The sequence below is a fragment of the Poecilia reticulata genome, chromosome 2 (assembly GCF_904066995.2).
Source record: "Poecilia reticulata chromosome 2, P_reticulata-male-v2, whole genome shotgun sequence".
NCBI lineage: Eukaryota > Metazoa > Chordata > Actinopteri > Cyprinodontiformes > Poeciliidae > Poecilia > Poecilia reticulata.
The window spans coordinates 36,456,446-36,476,955 of NC_088831.1; the positions used below are offsets into that span (position 1 = coordinate 36,456,446).

The 20,510-nt window shown below is 40.2% G+C and overlaps 1 protein-coding gene across 2 annotated transcripts in view; it reads left to right on the plus strand.

Annotated features, from left to right (window-relative positions):
* Positions 1–2,023: 2,023 nt before the first annotated feature.
* ranbp2 (RAN binding protein 2) overlaps positions 2,024–20,510 on the plus strand; it is a 28,741-nt gene continuing 10,254 nt past the window's right edge. The window contains exons 1-20 of one of the 2 annotated variants that reach the window (XM_017302497.2): positions 2,024–2,251; positions 4,893–4,960; positions 5,055–5,166; positions 6,088–6,240; positions 6,344–6,574; positions 7,350–7,492; positions 8,228–8,423; positions 9,450–9,590; positions 10,493–10,652; positions 10,739–10,920; positions 11,373–11,569; positions 11,850–11,973; positions 12,054–12,215; positions 12,633–12,770; positions 13,867–13,998; positions 14,109–14,336; positions 15,009–15,092; positions 15,264–15,405; positions 15,679–15,773; positions 15,864–20,487. In XM_017302497.2, the coding sequence (XP_017157986.2) occupies positions 2,180–2,251; positions 4,893–4,960; positions 5,055–5,166; positions 6,088–6,240; positions 6,344–6,574; positions 7,350–7,492; positions 8,228–8,423; positions 9,450–9,590; positions 10,493–10,652; positions 10,739–10,920; positions 11,373–11,569; positions 11,850–11,973; positions 12,054–12,215; positions 12,633–12,770; positions 13,867–13,998; positions 14,109–14,336; positions 15,009–15,092; positions 15,264–15,405; positions 15,679–15,773; positions 15,864–20,487 (7,384 nt within the window). In that variant the 5' untranslated portion in view covers positions 2,024–2,179. The remainder of the gene's footprint in view (positions 2,252–4,892; positions 4,961–5,054; positions 5,167–6,087; positions 6,241–6,343; positions 6,575–7,349; positions 7,493–8,227; positions 8,424–9,449; positions 9,591–10,492; positions 10,653–10,738; positions 10,921–11,372; positions 11,570–11,849; positions 11,974–12,053; positions 12,216–12,632; positions 12,771–13,866; positions 13,999–14,108; positions 14,337–15,008; positions 15,093–15,263; positions 15,406–15,678; positions 15,774–15,863; positions 20,488–20,510) is intronic. The other variant, XM_081604525.1, reaches the window with a different exon arrangement.

Sequence of the window (20,510 nt, forward strand, 5' to 3'; positions counted from 1 at the left end):
TCCGGGTGGACTGGTGTTTTCTAGTTGAAAGCTTCACATAATTTTTTAATTAGGATTATGGATTTATGGTGTACAGAAATGTGGCTGATGTTCTTGAAACCTTTTAAAAAGAAAATATGCTTTGTTAAAAAGTAAAATTTATTATGGAGATCATTTAAAAGGGTGTTTCTAAGCAGACTTACTTTTTTAAGATAAATCTTAAATTATATAGCTGCTAACATCAATGCCTCTAGAAGCTCTATCTTGGTTTTACTTGATGTTAGTGCTGTGTTTGGCACAGCTGATCATATAAATACAGTGGGAATTTGCTAGAGACTGAGACAACTGTGTTATTTATAAATCTGGGCAAATGAAATTATGTCATGGTGTTCCTCTGGGAGCCATTTTTGGACCATTGTTTGTCAAAATGTAGAATACCACATCAATGATGATGATGCTCAGCTTTGAAGAAAAAAAATCTTCCAATGGAAATGAATGAAATATTATCTCAACAACATTTATTTTTCCCTTTTGGATCAGTAAAGTGTTTTTGAATTTAAATTGAATTTCAATAAACCACACTTTTTGCCTTTAACTTCAAAGTAAACATGACCACATTCATCCACTGACTTTCACACAACAGCAGAATTTTATGCACCAAAATCTGATTTTAATTAATTTATAAAACTAAATGAAGCAAATTTTCAATCTCCATCCATTCATTTTCTTAACATCCTTGTCCCTTGGTGGGGTCAGGAGGGTTGCTGGTGCCCATCTCCAGCTAACGTTCCGGGCGAGAGGCGGAGTACACCCTGGACAGGTCACCAGTCTGTCGCAGGGCAGCACAGAGACACACAGGACACACAACCATGCAAACACACACTCACACCTAGGGACAATTTAGACAGACCAATTAACCTAACAGTCATGTTTTTGGACTGTGGGAGAAAACCCACGCATGCACAGGGAGAACATGCAAACTCCATGCAGAAAGACGCTGGGCCGGGAATTGAACCCAGAACCTTCTTGCTGCAAGGCAACAGCTCTACCAACTGCGCCACTGTGCAGCCCATCAAATATTCAATCTTATCAATCAAATTTTATTTGTATAGCACATTTCAGCAGCAAGGCATTTCAAAGTGCTTTACATAATTAAAATAAAAACAGCATGTGACATCAAATAAACAGTGAGAAAGAGAAAGATTTTGAGAAAAAAAGATTTAAAAAAGATAAAAACATTAAAACCCCTTTTAGGACTTCAGTTAAACGTCGTTTAACTGGGACTCTAACCCTCTGGGACTTTAGTCAAAAACAAGGACTCCAACCTCTAGGTTTTTAGTTGAAACGCCATCAACTGGGACACTTATTATTATTGCTGCATGGACATAATTTTATTAAATCAAGCCCAAATTTGCAAGATGGAAGCATATGTTTAGGGTCTACAAACGACCCTAAAGAGATTGATACATCTCTTTCTAACAAAAAGAGTCTGACTCCTTTATTTGCTAAATCAAATATATTATATGTTTAATTTACTGCTGTGCAAACAAACAAATCCTATAGAATTTTGTGATTTTATTTTAAGATATTTTTCTCCCTACATAAGAAGTAGGAGGAATATTTACATGTTAGAATGGCACAAAGTCCAGACCTAAATATATTTCAAGACTTGAATTGCAAAAATAACCAAAAAAAGTGACTGAGGGAGGCTGAATGCATATATGCTACATATGAACTTTTAATATTAATAAAACTTATGAACATAAAGCAGCAAAAGTCTAAACGATGAACTCATGAAGATTGGATAAAACATTTTAAAAGTAGGAACATGAACAAATAAAAGTTTCATGTTTCTGACTCTTTTATTGCTTCTTTGTTTTTTTTTTAAATAAACAGAAACACTCATAAATTTGGTGCAGGTTAATGAAATGTCTATTTACTTTATGCTTGGACTTCTACAATCTCAAGCCTCTTTTAAAATACAGTGCGTCAGCGTGCGTCAGAGAATACTCCGTTCTGATTGGTCGGAAAGTCTGTTTCAAGTTTGCGCATGACAACGTAACACACTGCCATTTGACTGCGCATTATCACTATGGGGAGTTAACGTGATGTTAATGTCAGTGTTTCTTTTACATTTCGTGAACTCTTCTAGCCCGTGAAGTGTGGTTAGCTCTTGTAGAAGTCTCTGACATTTGAAGCCATGAGGCGGAGTAAGGCTGAAGTGGACCGCTACGTTTCCTCCGTACAGAGTTCCTCTCCTTCACTCAAAGAGGTAAGATAGTACCAGCAGGCTAAGCATGTTAGCCTGCTCCCGCCGTTAGGTCTGAGCCGCATGTGACATTCAGTCGGCGTTTAGCTTCAAATTTGGCTGTATTTGATCCAAACACAGCTTGGAGTTTTGACTACGCGAGCTTGTCACCAGTTTGTGTTTATATTGGTTGTCGGTTGAACCTCTGTTAGCCGTCTCCGGCTAGTGGCACATGCTATCAACCGGCTTTACGGCCAAGACGTTAGCTTCAGAAACGTAGCATCTGATTCGACACTTAAGTAATTAGCTAGTTTTCTGGTTTTAAACGAACTAAGGGTACCTTTTATAAACTCTAATTTAAGAATATGATATATATAGCCATTTTAAATCTGAACTTCTTAAGGTAAACCTTCATTCTCTAAATTTCAAACGTTGACTGCCTAATGTAATCGTAGTTACACAGTTTACAACTTGTTGGCTAAGAATCTTTTATTTGCAGATCACTTCCTATGTATGAACATTATTTATTTCAGTGTTAAATAGTCCAGTATAGCTTTGGCGTGTGGTAATTCTCTCAAATTTCCAATTCGAGTTGGGCAAACATTGCCTGTGTGTTGTAAAATAAGTGGAATAGCCCTTTATTCACCCTCCGAATCGGATGCTAACTTCGGTGTTACCGTCCTGCCTTGAAATGCGCGGTTGCTCGTAGGTTTCATAAAATAGCGCCAGCTTGTCGCGCATCATACTGACATCTTTGCTATTCTTTTAGTGACCTTTTTGAAATATTAATTGAGGCTGTAAATAACGGCTATTCACTCGCAGCTAAACTTCACACAGGACGATGCAAAAAGCAGACCCAAAGTCCATCAGGGTGTGTGAAACGAAACTGAGCTTGACCAAGTTTTCTCAGAGCATTTTTATTGCTTGAATAGTATTGGGATCAAGACGAGATAACAACGTTTGCTTCCTTAAAAACTACTGTGGTACAAACCAAAACAATTTATTTGCATGTCCTGGCAAGCCTGTTGGAGTCATTTTAATTCTCAAAATACTTATAACTACAGTTGCATCTGAGGAAAATTATTTGTAGTAATAGTTATAATATCTAAATTATGCATGATCATTGAAAACGTGTTGCAACTGTTTAAAATAAACTGCAGCACATCTGCCCATTCTTTTTTGGCTCTTTTAAGACCCAAAATAAAAATATTTTCTCCTATCCTTCCTGTGTGGGTGTTATTTAACTATGGATAGAGGTGATGTCACACTGTGTGAGTGTGGGTTTAATAACTATAAAACAAATAAAATTAGTTAAAAATGACACTTTTATTACTTTTTAATATCGGGTATTGCTGATTTTCTACTAAGACCTAAATAATTAAGTTTTGTTTTCCCTTCTCCACATGATGACCAGAGAATATTCTGGATTAATTGGTTTATTTATTTATTTATTTTATAAATATATATTTTTAAGTCATTATTGTGATGGATTCAAACAGGAATATTTTATGAATTATTTTTATTTTATTTATTTTGGTTTGATTCCTCAAATAATTTGTGTGTAATTAAAAAAACAACCATTGCAACATTTAATAATGCTATCTTCTGTCTCAGAGCTTATGTCTCAAACTGATTATAAATAATGCATTAAAATATGAATAAAAATCTTTAAATTATTCTCTGTTAGAGACTACAGTGCTGCTTTAGTCAGTATTTTTATGGGCTTACGAATCTTTACTTCTCAGCTGACTGACTAGTTTTGTGTTTTCATTTTCAGAATCAATCTGAAGTTAAAGATTCTCTTTGTGAGGCCAGAAAGAGTCCTGATTAGACTCTAAGCGGCAAACTAAGTCTGCCTGAAGCAGGCTAACTGCACAGAATAAAACCATTCATGTACTTCTGCTTCTTTGAAACTGAATGAAGGACAGATAAAAATCCAAAAGAACAGGGATTATTGTTTTTGCTAGATTTGGTGAAATGACTCTCAGGACGGGTTTAACTTGGCACGGATGTAATTCTTCATGGATTAAAGGTCAACAGTGATCGCATGAATGACATCAGCTGATTGTGAACGCGGAGTACTGAACGGCGAGGCTTCGGTTATTTTTAAGGATGAAAATTACAGTAATTCATATAAGTAACACAAAAGAAAATCAGGCAAAGGAAAAATGTTTCAAATCAGTTTCTTTCAATAAAAAAAAACTTTTAAAACTTTAACAAAAACTACAGGTGTGTGTCTGTCTGGTGAATTTTTAGTTAAAACATGTTTATTTTTGTTTCAGTGGGTAGAAAATCCAAATAAAAATTCTCAAGAAAGAGTTGAGATACTTCATAATAAAATTACTCAAGTAAAAGTAAAAAGTGTAGTTAAAATACTCCTAAAAGTTTTTTTTTCTTTGTCAAAAAAGCTACTCAAATAATTCTAACTAGTTGCTGCCCAACTCTACTGACCTTTAAATTAAAGTAGCATTTTCCAGTTCAAGGTAAAGTCTTAAAAAATGCAAATATAAAAAAAAAAAAAAAAAAAAACTTGCGTAAAGCAATGCTAAGCCTAGTGGGTGCACAAGCAAAGCCTGGTGGCCTGCCAGACTTATTATACACTAGGGGAAGTCCTGTGTTTCTAGATAATAAATGTTTATATATTGTTTTCCTTTTTTTTCTACAGAAGCCGGTCAGAGGATTTCTATTTGCAAAACTGTACTTTGAAGCAAAAGAATATGAACTTGCAAAACGGTAAGCATCTTTACTGTGGGGAAAAATTAGTTTTTTGTTTTCTTTTGTTGTCCTTGATGTTGTATTGACTGTATGCATCTCATGCTCTCCTCAGACATGTATCGGAGTATCTCAAAGTGCAGGAGAGGGATCCCAAAGCACACAAATTTCTGGGACAGCTCTATGAAAGAGAGGGAGAGATCAACAAGGCAATTGGTTGCTACAAGGTAGGAGGGCTGTGTTGACTTAACTAGGCTGTAACTATTCGTTGAATGATTCAACTACCTCGATTACTAACATTTCTCGAGGCAAATTATCCGCCTTGAAGCTTCGTTAAATTACGTTTTACTGCTTAGTGAAATGTGTTCTGGCTGGATGGTTATTTGTGTTGCTTGTTGACGAATGCTAAGTGCTATTAGCACAACAAAGAAGGACTAAATGTCCTCTTTTCTTGTTCTGTCCTAGCGGATTTAGATTGGTTTGTGAGCCTGCTGTGTTTTCATTTTTATTTTTTATTATTAAATTGAATATACTTTTCAGATTTGTGAAATTTTTGTCCAGATTAACTTAAAAATGAGCTATTGTTAGCAAAGCACAGATATGAAAAATTTTGGTCTATTGATATACAATATTAATTTCCCTGTTATGGTAGTATTTACCAATATTTTATCAAATTTTTCATTAGATTACTCGATTAATAAAATAAACATTTGCAACAGCCATAGACTTAAAGGGAAATCTGATAAATTAGGCTGGACAATATGGCTGAAAAACGTATCACGATACAAGTGTTTCATACCAGTCTATCGATTATTATTGATTAGTTTTTTCTGTTAAATATTTGAAATACTGCTAAACTGGTGCTGTGATCTTTCCTGTCTCATCCAGTTTTCACCCAATCATTTTCTGTTGATATTGATCATGCGATATATTATCCAGCCTCACTTTAAGGTTACGTTTGAGCCCTAGCCTAAAGTGACCCGCATGCGTGACACTTAGCAGTTCACATAGGAGATCACATACAAGTTGCATATATTTGGAAATGTGAACGACCATGGCAAAAAGAAAAATCAGATTTCACAAAAAAAATGAGAAGTGAGCATTAAGGCCTGCAGTGTGAAGGTAGCCTAACTTCTGTTTCCATGCAGCGCTCGGTGGACCTGAACCCGGTGCAGAGAGACCTGGTGCTGAAAGTTGCCGAGCTGTTCGTTGGTAAGGGAGACTGCGACAGCAAAGCAGAGTTCTGGGTGGAAAAAGCTGCAAAGCTCATGCCTGGGAACCCAGAAGTCTTCAACTTAAAGGTGAGAGCTGCTCTTACCCAGTGAAACGCCTCCATAGCCCTTCAGCTGTGTAAGTCCAGCATCAACAGCTGCCTTGTTCTCACGTCTGTCTGTGTCCGTTCAGGAGCGCCTGTTGAGCCGTCAGGGCCAGCAGGGCTGGAACCAGCTGTTCGACCTACTCCAGGCCGAGCTGGCAGCCCGACCGGCCGACGCTCTGGTGAATGTAAAGTTGGTTCAACTATTTTGCCAGGACGGTCGGCTGGACGAGGCCGTCAAACATTGTCTGGCTACTGAGAAAAAGGGCTTGCTGCGCAACAGTTTTGACTGGTACAACGTGCAGCTGAAAACGTTACAGGTCAGGACTTGACACTCTTTTCTTTTTCTTTTTTTTTTTTTTTAGTGTGAAACATCTGTAATTTAAATTTTCTGGGGGTTTTTTGGATCGTTTTAAAACCTGTTTCAACTTACAAAACAAAAGAAGAGGTCTTAAATCTATATTTATATTTTTGCACATTTTTGTCGTTCTTATTCTCCGCTACTTCTAGAAACAGGGTTTTTTTTCTTCAAGAAAAAAAAACAAACCAGCTGTTTTTGGTGTCTGAAAAATTTGCCATTTCAAAAACCACCCGAATGTTACATCACCAATGAGCAGGCACAGCCCGTCACCTAGCAACCCCAGCAAACCCCAGCCCGTCACCTAGCAACCCCAGAAAACCCCAGTGTTGCGCTCCATCACATTTGCTTTGGTCAGCTGGTTTTTCAGCTGTTTGTGCAGTACAATGGCTGCTGGATGTTCTCTTGTTGACCTGCCGTCCAGAAGCTGATTGCTGCATTCTTGTTGGTTGCGCAGGAGGCTCTATTAATTATTTCGACTTTCGGCTGTATAATTTTCCCTCTTTTGCAGCCATTTTCACATGCAAGTGTAAACTTTGAATTGAGGGCGTGGGCAGCACATATTTTGGATTTAAAGTGACAAAAGCCCTAAAAAAGCTCTTTATATGACTGATGCGAAAAACAAAAAGCTTTAAATGTAATGAACCTGTTTTGTATCGTCCATAGACCCACCCTAACCTGTTCAGGGAAGCATAATGGGTCACCTTTAAATATAAATGTGTTTTTTTTTCTTTCAGGAGTATCTGGATCAGCCCAGCGTTTCAAACAATGAGAAGATGTGTCGACGTCTCCAAAGAGAAGTGCTGCTGGCGCACTGCAGCCTGCTGCGAATCAGACTGTCTGAGAGCGGCGTACAGCCAAGCATTGACGCATTCAGGAGGTCGGTCAGGCCCAGTGGTTCAAATTGTCTCAGAAGTTATTATGATGTAAAATAATATTGTTGTTTTGAGACCATTTTCGAGTAATATGATGGTAATGGCATCAGTCAACTTTAAATTCTGTTGAACATTTGACATTGGAACTGGAAGACATTTTAAATATCCAAAATAAGGAAACAAAACAAACCAAAAAGTGTCTGTGAACAAAATTTCATGTCATAAAAAAAAGGGGCTAATTGAGACCAGAGAACCAGATTAAAGCCTTTTGTATTCCAGTGTTTAGTAGAAAGAGACAATAATAATGCAAATGGAAATTATTTACCTGGTAAATGTGATGATTTTTTACTTATTGCAACATGCATCTCTTTTTCAATTCAAATTAAACCATTTATACAGAAATTAAATAAAAATCAGGTGGACTTTACACTTTGTGTTTTCAAATGATTCTACATTTGTGGTTCTAATGTGAGAAAATGAGGAAGTTAAAGGGATGTGATACATTTTAGCAAAGCTTGGTTCATTCAGCTTTTCCTTGTGTCATTGTCATTTGGATCCAAATTATTTCATAGAACATGAGACAAATATGTGAATATGTAATAAATAATATGTACTGAGGATCTGTGAAGTCTATAAAATATTTCAGAGTTGACATCTGTCTATGAATGGTGCTATTTAATAAAGTTATAACTAGTACTAAGAATAACTTTAACTGATTTTTGTTTTGTGTTTCTGTTCAGTTTTGACCAAGCTATGCAGGCGCTGAGCGGCGTCGCCGCGCGCTTCGCCGATGAACTCCTGGAGGTGTTTGTGGAGATGAGGGCTCACCTGTACCTGCATGCCGCCACGCTGCTGCTGAAAATGGCTCAGGACCGGCAGCACACCTGGAGAGCCGTCATTGACCTGGCCGCGCTCTGCTACCTGCTGGCATACCAGGTATCTGAGAGTCGCTCTGGTACCGACCCAAACGTGGAGATGGATGACCTCAAGCAATTATAAACCATTTACAGGGGATTTTATTTACATTTCTGTTCATTTAGATTTTAGCACTGGAAGAGGAGCTAGGTGTAACTTCATGCATAAAATGGAAACTCTTAAATATTACCCAAATGTAGCTATTTAAGAAAAAAAAACACATTTTGCGCATTTTTGTGCTTTCATTTGTGTCTTTACTGCTTCTAAAAACAACCTACATGTTTTTCTGCAATTAGTTAATTTTTTTTGGTGTCTGAAAAATGATTAATTTAAAAAACCACCTGAATTTATAGATTTTCAAATGAAGCTGATCTCAGTCTAGATGCTATAAAAACCATGAAATTATCCTTTATTACCTATTGAACACACACTTTTTAATATAGATATCTATATATCACATAGCTAGTTACTATATTTATTTAGTTTTATTTATTATATGTTTTTTTTTTTTAATTTGTGTACTTTTATTACTATGTTTATTCTCGATTTTTGTGATTTGTGGAAAATAAATGAACGGAGCCAGTTTGTTTAATATTTAGCTCTAAAATATTTTGAATGTTATTAAATAAAATTGCTGGAAATTAATCTAGAAATGTTATAGAAATTAATTCTTTTTTTGGTTGGGATTTATTTCAGCAATATACTTTACGATTCTGAGGATTTTGAGTATTAAGTTGTTCATGGACATTTGCATTGGAATGACCATTTTATTTCCACTTAATTGATGCTTAAAATAGAAAAATAGACAGAATCATTAGTAAAATTGTGAAACTGAACCCATGTTTACCTAAATTCTGCTTATGATCAAGATATAAAATTATAACAGTCAATTTCTCTTCATATGTACTCAAATTTACTGTATTGTACAGAAACTTAAAATACTTTGGCATCTTATATTTTAATAAAAAGCTTTTAGAGGGGCTTTATTCCTAATTCTTAGTGTCTTACTTGTCTAGAAAACATTTTCTTGTCTTTGTTTTCCACCAGGCTCCCAGACCAAAGACTAAAGTGACCAAAAAGGACCAGTCGGCGCCGCAGCTGCTGGAGCTGCTGGCCAGCGACCGGCAGAGTCAGGCGGGACACATGCTGCTCAACCTGAGCGCCAACACCTTCACTCTGATAAGAGAGGTCGGCTTATTTCTGTCCTGATTTAGCGCAAAATCCAAATGTATGTCTTAAAAAAATGTGCAAAGAAATTTTAATTTGACAGAATTTTACTCGTGATGTTAAGACAAAAGGGTGAAAGCATTTTATTTGCAAATTATTGTTTTTAATTATGTACATTTGCAGAAATGCTATGAAATCCTTAAAAGTGTTTAAGTTTAAGTTGCATAGTTTTGTAATAAAGTCCAATCTAACTTTTGGTTAAAAACTTTATTTCCAGTTCCGAATAGGTATACAAAGACATTTTTTTCTCTCGGTCTGAAGTTAAATCAGATAAAATTTTTCTTGTTTTAGGCTAACTAGAGTTACCAAAATGATCTCTATTTGCTAAGTTCTACAAAAATCTGCAAGAACGGTTTTTATTTTTATTTTTTTACATATTTATTATTCCTATTGGCTCAATGATTTGTACATAGCTCCCACAAGTCTGAACCGGAAACAATTTCCTCCACTGATCCGCCATCTTGGTAGGCAAATGCTAAAGCATAGATGAGAACAAAAATGAAGTATATTGACACTGTGGACCAATTTGGATGATCAATAAAAACTCTGCTGTCAGAGATTTAAATACTTCTTGGCTTATAAATTGTTTTTGTTTTTTTTGTTTGCTTGTTTTCTTTCTTTTTTTTTTTTTGTTAAATTAGTGTTTTGTTCTTGGACCAGTCAGAGACATTTCAAAATGTAAAATTTTGTTATAGTTTAGGTTACTTTGTCGAATACTAACAAAAAACGTATTAATAACAGTAATAAATTATATTGTATAATAGTGAATTAAACTGTTTTTATTTCCAAAGTTTGGTGCTCTTGGAATTTCGCAGTGGGAGCGGTGTGCGCCCCCTGGTGGTAGTGACCGTGTTTGTGTGCAGGTGGTGGAGGCGTTTGGGAACCGTAGCGGTCAGGAGTCTGTGTTCGAGCTCCTCTGGGGTCCTCGGGCGTCCCTCGCATCCTCGTTTATCGCCAACGACGACATTCACTCGCTCAGCTCTTTGGGTCCAGAGCTCTCCAACCTGGTCAAGTGGGACTCTGGTACAAACCTTTAAAATGTGCCTCCAGGATCAAAGCATCCAGAAGAAGTTGTCTTCCTGTAGAGTGATGACTCTTTGTGTTTTTAGGCTCCATCTTGCTGCACGGCGGGGAGCTGCAGCACCTGAGCTGGCTGGGGCTGCAGTGGATGCTGCTGGACCAGAGGCCGCCCATGCGCGACTGGCTGCAGCAGCTGTTTCCCAGGCTGATGCTGGAAACGTCCAAGCTGGACACCAACGCGCCGGAGTCGATCTGCCTGCTGGACCTGGAGGTGAGAGCCCATCAGCTGGTCTGGGGATCTAAATCGGATTGATTATTGATTGAGCAGTAAGTGAAGTGGAAGGAAGATCACACATCTAGAGTTTGTTCAGTCTCTGCAAAAAGAGTTCAAGCTCAGTCAGATTGATCTGTGAACGTCAATTTTTACCTTTTGTCACAGACTTATAATTGAGATGCAAATTTTTTTTGTTCGTTTGTTTACAGATTTGTTTAGAGAGGCTTCATAATTCATTATGTTTATTGTTTGTTGTTTATTTATTTTAGGCATTTAAAATGTCTTCCATTTCCAGTGGTAATAAAATGTGTTCTTGCATTATTATGCCATGAAAATTGTCTAATAATAAATGCAAGTTTGAGGACTTTTCAGACTTATTTTTTTATATTTTTGTCAATAAACTGGGAACTGTGTGTTAAACGTCTCTGTCCTCTGTTTGCTCCGTTCAGGCGTTTCTATGCGGCGTGGTTTTCTGCAGCCACTGTCAGCTTCAGGACACGGCGAGGATCAACCGCAGCCTGAGTCCGCGGCAGCAGCAGCTCTTCGAGCCTCGCTGCCTTCCTCTTCCTCTCCTCCGCCTCCTCTCCACGCAGCGGCAGAGGGAGTGGTGGGACGCCGTCTACAGCCTCATCCACAAACGAGCCCTGTGAGTGTCAGAAATGTAATTTTTATCTTTAAAATCTGCAGATGACTCAACTCCTTTTTGTTTTTAATTGGCTAAATATTTAATTATATTTTCCTTTTTTTTTGTTTCAGACTCTTTCCATATGTTTCTCTAAAAGGCGTTAGCTGTTTTAAAGATAAATATTTCTTTTCAAAGAAGTGCATCACTGCTGACGTAGCATTTTAAAACCCAGTTCTTTCCAGTGCTTGAAGAGATTTTTCTTTAATATAAGAGCTCAGTTTTAACATTTGCCTCCTTGCAGTCCCGGTACGTCGGCCAAACTGCGGATGGTTGTGCAACATGGCCTGAACACGCTAAGAGCTGGAGAGAAACACGGGCTCCAGCCGGCGCTGATGATCCACTTGGCTCAGAGTCTGAGCCAGACGGTACGTTCGGTCCAAACGCTTCCAGGTTGCAAACTCAACATGCTTTCTTGATGTTTTCTCAAATGTAATTATTAACACAGGGCGATGGCATGAACTCGTATTACGACCAGAAGGAGTACGTTGGCCGCAGCGTCCACTACTGGCGGGTTGTGATGCCGCTGCTGGAGAAAATAAAAATCAGACGAAGCATACCAGAACCGCTGGACCCTCTCTTCATACACTTCGCCTCTAAGGACATTCAGGTTGTCATCAAACTCAGAATTTCACTTTTTTACCTTTTCTGACCTAAGTTTAAAATCTCCGCCTGGGTATGTTTGCTTAATTTAGTTGTACAAAGTTCTTTAAATGACCTGTGAGTAAATATTTTTGTCCATTTCTCCATTACAGCTGGAGCTTTTAATATGTAGCAGTTATTTAGACATTTACTGTCAAGAGTGTTTCATCGAAGTGAACCAAAGTAAAACATGCTCCCTTCTAGGCGGGAGTGAAATTACCGTAGTAACCCGATATCGGCTGGAAAGCGCAAAGTATCGCAGAGTTACAGTACTGTAAAGTTGGCTCGTAAAAATGCATTGTTGACGACACCTTTTGGGTTAAGCAGGAAAAGCTTCAAATGCTAACTCTTGTTGCTGATGTTAGGTGTGTTTTTATGTTCACAGATTCCCGCTGTGAAAGGTTATGAAGACGAAGCAAAAATCGTGTACGCCGTTCTTCTGGACATCGAAGGCAGAACTGAGGAGGCGATCGCGACTTTAGAAAGCATCAACAACATGTCGTCGATCTGGCATTTAGCACAGGTAAACCACTGGGATCAATTCTTAACCTTTAATCAAAAATACATTAGAGCTATCCCTGTAGAGTTTAATTTCTGCAAACTTTTGCTTCCAGTCAGAAGTTGGAGATAATCAGTTCTATTTATTTTCCAGGTTATATTTATAATCACCTCTTTCTGTGTGATTTTAATGATTGGGTTTCGCTCCAGATCGCTTTCAGAGTCGAGGTTCTGACACCCGATAATTTTCCGTCTGGCAGCAGAAGCACATCAACATCAACAGTGTCTGTTTTAATATTCAATGTTTCCTCTACTTTTCAACAGGATGTGATTATTCATTGAAACTGTCAGTAATGAATAACTCTCTCCTGCTCTTTCTGAGTTTTTAATAATAAACACAGCTGGTTCTGGATATAAACAGATTATATCTCAGTCTATAACCTGTTTTTATTAGCAGAGGCTTTTATCATGAAAGTCTACCTTACTGTTAAAGATGCTCAATCACAGATTGATATGAGTGAAAAATTATGACATTTGAAGATGGAAAAAGTTAAGAAACCCTCTTAAAATGTTTGTTTGATGGACTAATATTATTTTTTATTTCTTACGGAATATATAAACCAGTTTTTTAGATTTCTGGGATGAAAAAATTGTACTCAAGAAAGAATAACGCTACAAAAACATATTTTTTCTCAAATAAAAGTGAAAAGTAGTTGGTAAAAAGTCTGGGTAACTATTAGAAACATCAGTCATTTAATATTTAAAAATTACATTATCAGATGGACCAAGTTATAAAATTATGTGAAAATGTCTGCAATTTTTTTTAAAAGAAAATGACAAAATCGGGCAAATGAAATATTTTCACCAAATCAATTTATATCAATATAAAACTTATGAAACTTGAAAACAGGTTTGTGACTGTGTTGGTCAAAACATTCATTCCGTGAAGTTAGTAAAGTATCCAGAAAGTTTACTCAAGCAAAACAAAAACAGCACAGTAAAATATACTCCAAAAAGTAATTTAAAAATTAAGTCACTAAAGTAAGTGTAACTGAGTAAATGTAGTTAGTTGTTACCCAACTCTGGTTATGAACAACTTTTATTTTTATTACTTTTTGCAGATTTATCAGCGGCTGGCAGAGGAGGCCAGCAACGGCGTGGAGGAAACCCAGGACAGGTGTTTAACCTTCCTGAGGAAGTTCAGGAACTACTTGTCAAAAATCTACAACGCCAACGCAGACGACATCGAAAGGGTCGGTTGCAAGTTTGAGTCATAAAATTTCCACATTTGGATTTTGATGAATTTATCCTTGTTGTTTTTACCCCTGTGTCTGAGTCTTGTTGCTAACCTGTCGCTCTGCAGCTTCCCGTGTCCATGGAGGAAGTGGTGGATCTCCTGAACGACGTAAATCAGCAGCTTGGCGAAACCCAGGAGGACATGGAAGAGGAAGAGGAGCAGGAAGTGAACCTTCGGCGAGGACCGACTCACTCCAGTCCGGCTCGTCTCACAGAAACCAGCGCCACCGTTTCGCACATCAAGTTTGCATCTCCGTCTCCGAGTAAAAGCATCGTTTCTCCTTCCAAAAGACTGGTGAGTCCGTGGATCACGCGTTTTGATTCAGGTTCCTTAAAAATTCGGATTCTGTGTCTTCAAGGTTTGGAAATGTCTTGATATCCAGGCTGCGCAGTTTTGTAATTAAGTTAAATCTTTTTGTTATTGTAGTCTGAAGTTAAATCAGACAAAACTTTTCTTGTTTTGGTTAAGTTAGAATCACCAAAATTATTTCAATTTTCAATTCAGAGAATTTTGTGAGAATATTTTTTTAAGAGATTTTTTGATGACTTTCTTTGTATGTTGCGTTTAAGCATTTAATTTGAGCAGAAAGGTTGTTTATCTTAAAATTGTTTTGGATAGTTTCAGTGTAATGAATATTTATGAGTCCTGCTGGCTCGATGAATTATTGAGCATTTTTCTATTTTATACTTTAAACAAAGTTATTGAAATGAGGGGATTTTTTTAATTAGTGTTTTGTTTGTGTACAAAGTGTGTGTGTGAGAGGGACTATAACTTAAAATCTTGCTGTATTACCTCGTTGATAATTGAAATGGCTTTCTTAAGTTCATTTGGTTTGCTTTTGTCTCCAAAGTGTAGTGCTGGAAAAGTTTGAACACTTTGAAAATGCTTGATTTTTACTTTTGGAGATTAATAAGCCTTGTTGTTTGTGCAAATACAAACATTCTTGTTTTTTGTTTTTTTGTTCAGATTTCCCCAAAGACACCACCTCATTGGATTGAAGACCAGAAAAGTCTCCTTCAGATGTTATGTCAGCAAGTAGAAGCCCTCAAGGTAATCATCTCAACTTCTTCCACTCCAGAATGGGAAAATAAATACATTAAGATGATTTTAATGACAGATTATTCACTAGAGTTTTGCAGAAATGCAAATGGATTTAGTTATTTTTAAAACATCTGCTCTACACCAAGGATTTGCATCACTGCGTTTACCGTTTTCCCCTAGAATGAGGTTCATGATCTCAAACACAACGCGTCCGTGAACTCCGGCTCGCCTCGCCATAAGATGCATGGAGACGCCTACAGAGCCGAGAGCTTGCAGGAGCCGTTCACCCCGGTCCAGTCCTACCACGGAACCCCGCTAACTGGTCAGTGGTCCACGCTGCTTTCAGAAAGTATTCAGTCCTGGAACCGCTTTACATTCTGTCACATCCTAACCACAAAAACTTCTTTGTTATAAACTCTCTTTAAAATACATTTGTTTGTGGTTGTAATGCAACAAAATACAAAAAAGTTCAAGGATATCATAAAAACCTAAAGAAATACTTCAAAGGCTATCAATATTTTTGCAAAGTATTTTACATAATTGTTTTTAAAAAAGCATAATTCCATCAGTTTATTAAACCGTTTCTCTCTCTTAGTTGCCACCACAGCCCCTCCTGTTTATTACAACCAGTCTCCTGCCTACAACTCCCAGTATTTACTGCGAACAGCGGCAAACGTCACCCCCACCAAGGTGATTGTCATCATTTAACATCCATTTATGTATAGAAATAAACTTCTCCCACCTGTTGAGTGATTATTATTATTTAATCTTTTCACACAGGGTCCAATGTATGGGGTGAACCGTATGCCCCCCCAGCAGCACATGTATGCCTACCAGCCACCCACACACACTCCTCCGCTGCAGACTGGCCCGTCCTGCATCTACCCTCCGCAGGAACAAGTCTTCGGTTCCCCTCTTCGGTTTGAATCTCAAGCCACAGGCCTTCTCTCTCCATACAGTGAAGAATATTATGGCCAGAACGTCGCCCAGCAGACTACTAATCCCACTCTGCCTGAGCCTGGCTACTTCACCAAGCCGTCTGTCGTCCCCGTTCAGCCGCCGAAGGGCGTCGAGGGGAAGCCTGTGGACTTTGGGAAGCTTTCCTTCAGCCAGCAGGCTGCAGCTGACGTACCCAGAGTGTCGAATTTTGGCGCAGGGGCAGTTGGCCCGGCTACAACTTCACCTGCCTTTAAATTCAATTGTTTTCCCAAATCCTCTGAGAGGGATTTAAGTTTCTGTTCGCCCCAAACCAAGCAAAGTGAAAGTTTGCTCGGCCTCCTCACTTCAGACCTCCCACCAAAGCCCGACTCATTTCCAGAGAAGCCACCGGCCCACGAGCAGCCCCCAGGCCACCAGAATATCTTCACCTTCGGGAATAAAAACATAAGCAGCTTCTCGTTTGCAGATTCCACTCCAAACGTGCCAGCTGGAGGTTACTTTGGGAAGCCGGAGCAACCGTTTAAGTTTGGTGAAGCAACGACGTTTGGCATAGGCAAGACGTCAGAGCTGGAGAAGGCCGCAGAGAGCGACGAGAGCACACACGTTGAGGAGGACGAAGACGGTCCTCACTTTGAACCGATCGTCCCTCTTCCTGATAAGGTGGATGTAAAAACAGGTGAAGAAGAAGAGGAGGAAATGTTCTGCAACAGGGCAAAGCTGTACCGATTCGACACGGAGACAAAAGAATGGAAAGAACGAGGAATCGGAAATATTAAAATCCTGAAACACAACACTAAAGGGAAGGTCCGCCTCCTGATGAGAAGAGAGCAGGTCCTTAAGATCTGTGCAAATCACTACATCACTGCAGACATGCTGCTGAAACCCAACGCCGGCTCGGACAAATCCTGGGTGTGGAACGCCATCGACTATGCGGATGAAGAGCCTAAACCTGAACAGCTGGCCATTCGCTTCAAAACTGTGGATGAGGCGGCTCTTTTCAAAGCCAAGTTTGAGGAAGCCCAGCAGGTGACGAGCAAATCACCAGAAAAACAGCAAGAGAAGAAAGGGGAAACCCCCAAAGACTTGGGTTTACTGGCTTCTCGGTTCGCTCTTAAAGAAGGCGAGTGGGACTGCGCCGTGTGTGATGTACGAAATAAAGCAACGGCTGCGCAGTGTGCAGCATGCAACACTCCCAATCCACAGTCTTCATCTAAACCAGAACTTCAGGCTACTACTGAAGTCAAAACCAGCCCATTTAGCTTCAAGTTTGGTACAGATTCATCAAAGCCCAGTGGTTCAACCTCAACATTTACAGGATTTGGTGCTTTTGGAACTTCAGTTCCCTCCTCTTTCACATTCGGGATGAGCTCCTCAAAACCTACTGACAAACTGGCTGGTCCATTTGGTTTCAGCTTTGGTTCACAAATTCCCACAAAGCCAGAGCAGTGGGACTGTGGCAAGTGTTCTGCAAAGAATGAAGCATCAACAGACAGTTGTGCTTCTTGTAAAACTCCTAAAACTGCAGTCAAAACAGACGAGGCAGCACAAACTGCTCCAGCACCAGAAGCTCCTGCTGCACAGTCCTTTGTATCTGCAGTCGATGCTGGATTTGCTGCACGCTTCAGCAAAAAGCCAGGACAGTGGGACTGTGATGTTTGTGAAGTGAGAAATGAAGCCTCTGCCAACAAATGTGTTTCCTGTCAAACTCCAAACCCAGCTTCAAAATCATCCACTGTGGCTCCAGCAGCTCAATCATCCACTGTGGCTCCAGCAGCTCAATCAACCACTGTGGCTCCAGCAGCTCAATCAACCACTGTGGCTCCAGCAGCTCAATCAACCACTGTGGCTCCAGCAGCTCAATCAACCACTGTGGCTCCAGCAGCTCAATCAACCACTGTGGCTCCAGCAGCACCAACTGCACCTGCGGCGTCGGGGTTTCTGGCAGATTTTGCCAAGAAAGATGGACAGTGGGACTGCAACGTCTGTTTGGTCAGAAATGAAGGGTCAGCAGCTCAGTGTGTTTCTTGCCAGTCTCCAAATCCAAATCCTTCTTTAGAGGCCATGTTTGGCAAGAAGGAAGGAGAATGGGACTGTGAGGCTTGTCTCGTGAGAAATAAGGCCTCTTCCAATGAATGTGTGGCCTGTAAAACCTCAAACCCTAATGCTAAAAGCACAGTCACATCTGCTGCTTCTGCCTCGTCTTTCAGTTTCAACTTTGGAACCACGAGTTCATCCAACCAGGCTGCTGGACCTGCATTTCCTTTTGGAAGCAATGGTGCATTTCAGTTTGGACAAAATAAAGACAAAGCTTCAGCATCTGCATTCAAGTTTGAAGCTCCACCGGCTGTGCCAGCCACCACAACCTCCTCTGGATTCTCTTTTTCAATGCCCATCCCAGCTGGTGGCTTCAAGTTTGGCGTTCAGGACTCTGCAACAGATTCAACCTCATCTAATAATCAAACTTCAACAGGGTCTGCTTCCAGTATCCTCAAAAACATGGCTGACAAACACAAGGAGAAAGAAAATGTGTCTACACCTTCCGTAGACCAAACGGAAAAAGATCAAAATCCTTTAATTGCTGGAAAAGCCGATACGTTTAGTTTTGCAGACTTGGCCAAGTCCTCCGAAGGAACCTTCCAGTTTGGCCAGAAAGATCCCAACTTCAAAGGTTTCTCGGGAGCAGGGGCACAGGTATTCGCATCGCCACAGACGACCCCAACCAAGGTAGAGGCCTCAAACGAACTGGAAGACGATGGCATGTATAAAACAGAAGAGCACGATGACATCCAGTTTGAACCAGTGGTCCAGATGCCTGACAAAGTGGACCTGGTGACTGGTGAGGAAGATGAGCAGGTCCTCTACTCCCAGCGCGTCAAACTCTTCCGATTCGACTCCGGCACCAGTCAGTGGAAGGAACGGGGTGTAGGTACCCTGAAGTTTCTTAAAAATGGCACAAATGGCCGGCTGAGAGTGCTGATGAGAAGGGATCAAGTTCTGAAGGTTTGCGCCAACCACTGGATCACCACCACTATGAACCTTAAGCCGCTGGCTGGCTCAGACAAAGCCTGGATATGGATGGCCAACGACTTCTCTGATGGAGATGCTAAACTCGAACAGCTGGCTGCCAAATTTAAAACCACGGAGCTGGCAGAGGAGTTCAAAGAGAAGTTTGAGGAATGTCAGAGACTTCTTCTGGATATCCCTCTGCAGACGCCCCACAAGCTGATGGACACTGGCCGAACGGCTCACCTCATCAAGAAAGCAGAGGAGATGAAGTCCGGTTTAAAAGACTTGAAATCGTTTTTGACAGATGAGAAGACGAAAATCCAAGACGACGAAGTGCAGGGAGACATTACTGCCGCAAGCGAACTTTCCAGTTTAGGGGTCAGGCCTCATGGGGAAACAACAGGCCCCACCTTGGAGTGGGATAACTACGACCTACGGGAAGAAGCCTTGGATGACACTGCTGACTCATTGGTCTACACCACCCCTGTTTCGAGCAGCCCCCTGAGGAAGAACCTCTTCCGCTTCGGAGAATCCACAAGTGGGTTCAGCTTCAGTTTCCAACCCGGCATCAGCCCATCCAAGTCTCCTGCGAAGCTCAACCTGAGCAGAGCATCAGTGGGTACCGACGAGGAGCAGGATACAACTCAAGACGAAGAGCGAGATGGACAGTACTTTGAACCTGTCGTACCTTTGCCTGACTTGGTTGAGATTTCCACTGGAGAAGAAAATGAGCTAGTGGTCTTCAGCCACAGAGCCAAACTGTACCGCTATGACAAAGAGGTGAAGCAATGGAAGGAGAGGGGCATTGGAGACCTCAAGATCCTGCAGAGTTTTGAGACCAAACGTGTGAGGTTAATAATGAGGAGAGATCAGGTGCTCAAGCTCTGTGCCAACCACTGGCTCTCATCCGCCATGAGGCTGGAGCCCATGAAGGGAGCAGAAAAGGCCTGGGTCTGGAGTGCCTTGGACTTTGCCGAAGAAGGAGATGGCAAAGTTGAGCAGCTGGCTGTGAGGTTTAAGATGCAAGAGACTGCAAATACTTTCAAACAGGTCTTTGAAGAGGCCAAGGCAGCGCAGGAAAAATCAGAACTCATGACTCCTGTGACGCCAAGACTCTCAGCACCCTCAGAAAGTGGACCATCAGCAACATCTGAAAGCACAACTACATCTCTTTGTGGGCAAGCAGCTATTGCTGTTCTGGAAGAGACGACACGGGAACAAACAGCCACTTCTCCGGCCGCCAGGTCGGCTGCGGCTGGATCTCAGAGTCCTGTCAATCCCCTGAAGACTGTGGTGTCTCCACCGAAGTTTGTGTTCGGCTCTGATTCTGTTCAGAAGATTTTTGGCTCTCCTAAGTCAGAGTCCCAAGCATCTACATCTGTGTCGGGTTTGACGGCCAAAGATGGTGAAAGTTCAGTCAAGCCTACAATTCCTGCACCAGCATTCAAAATGCATACAGGTAAAAAAACATTATGTTTTATT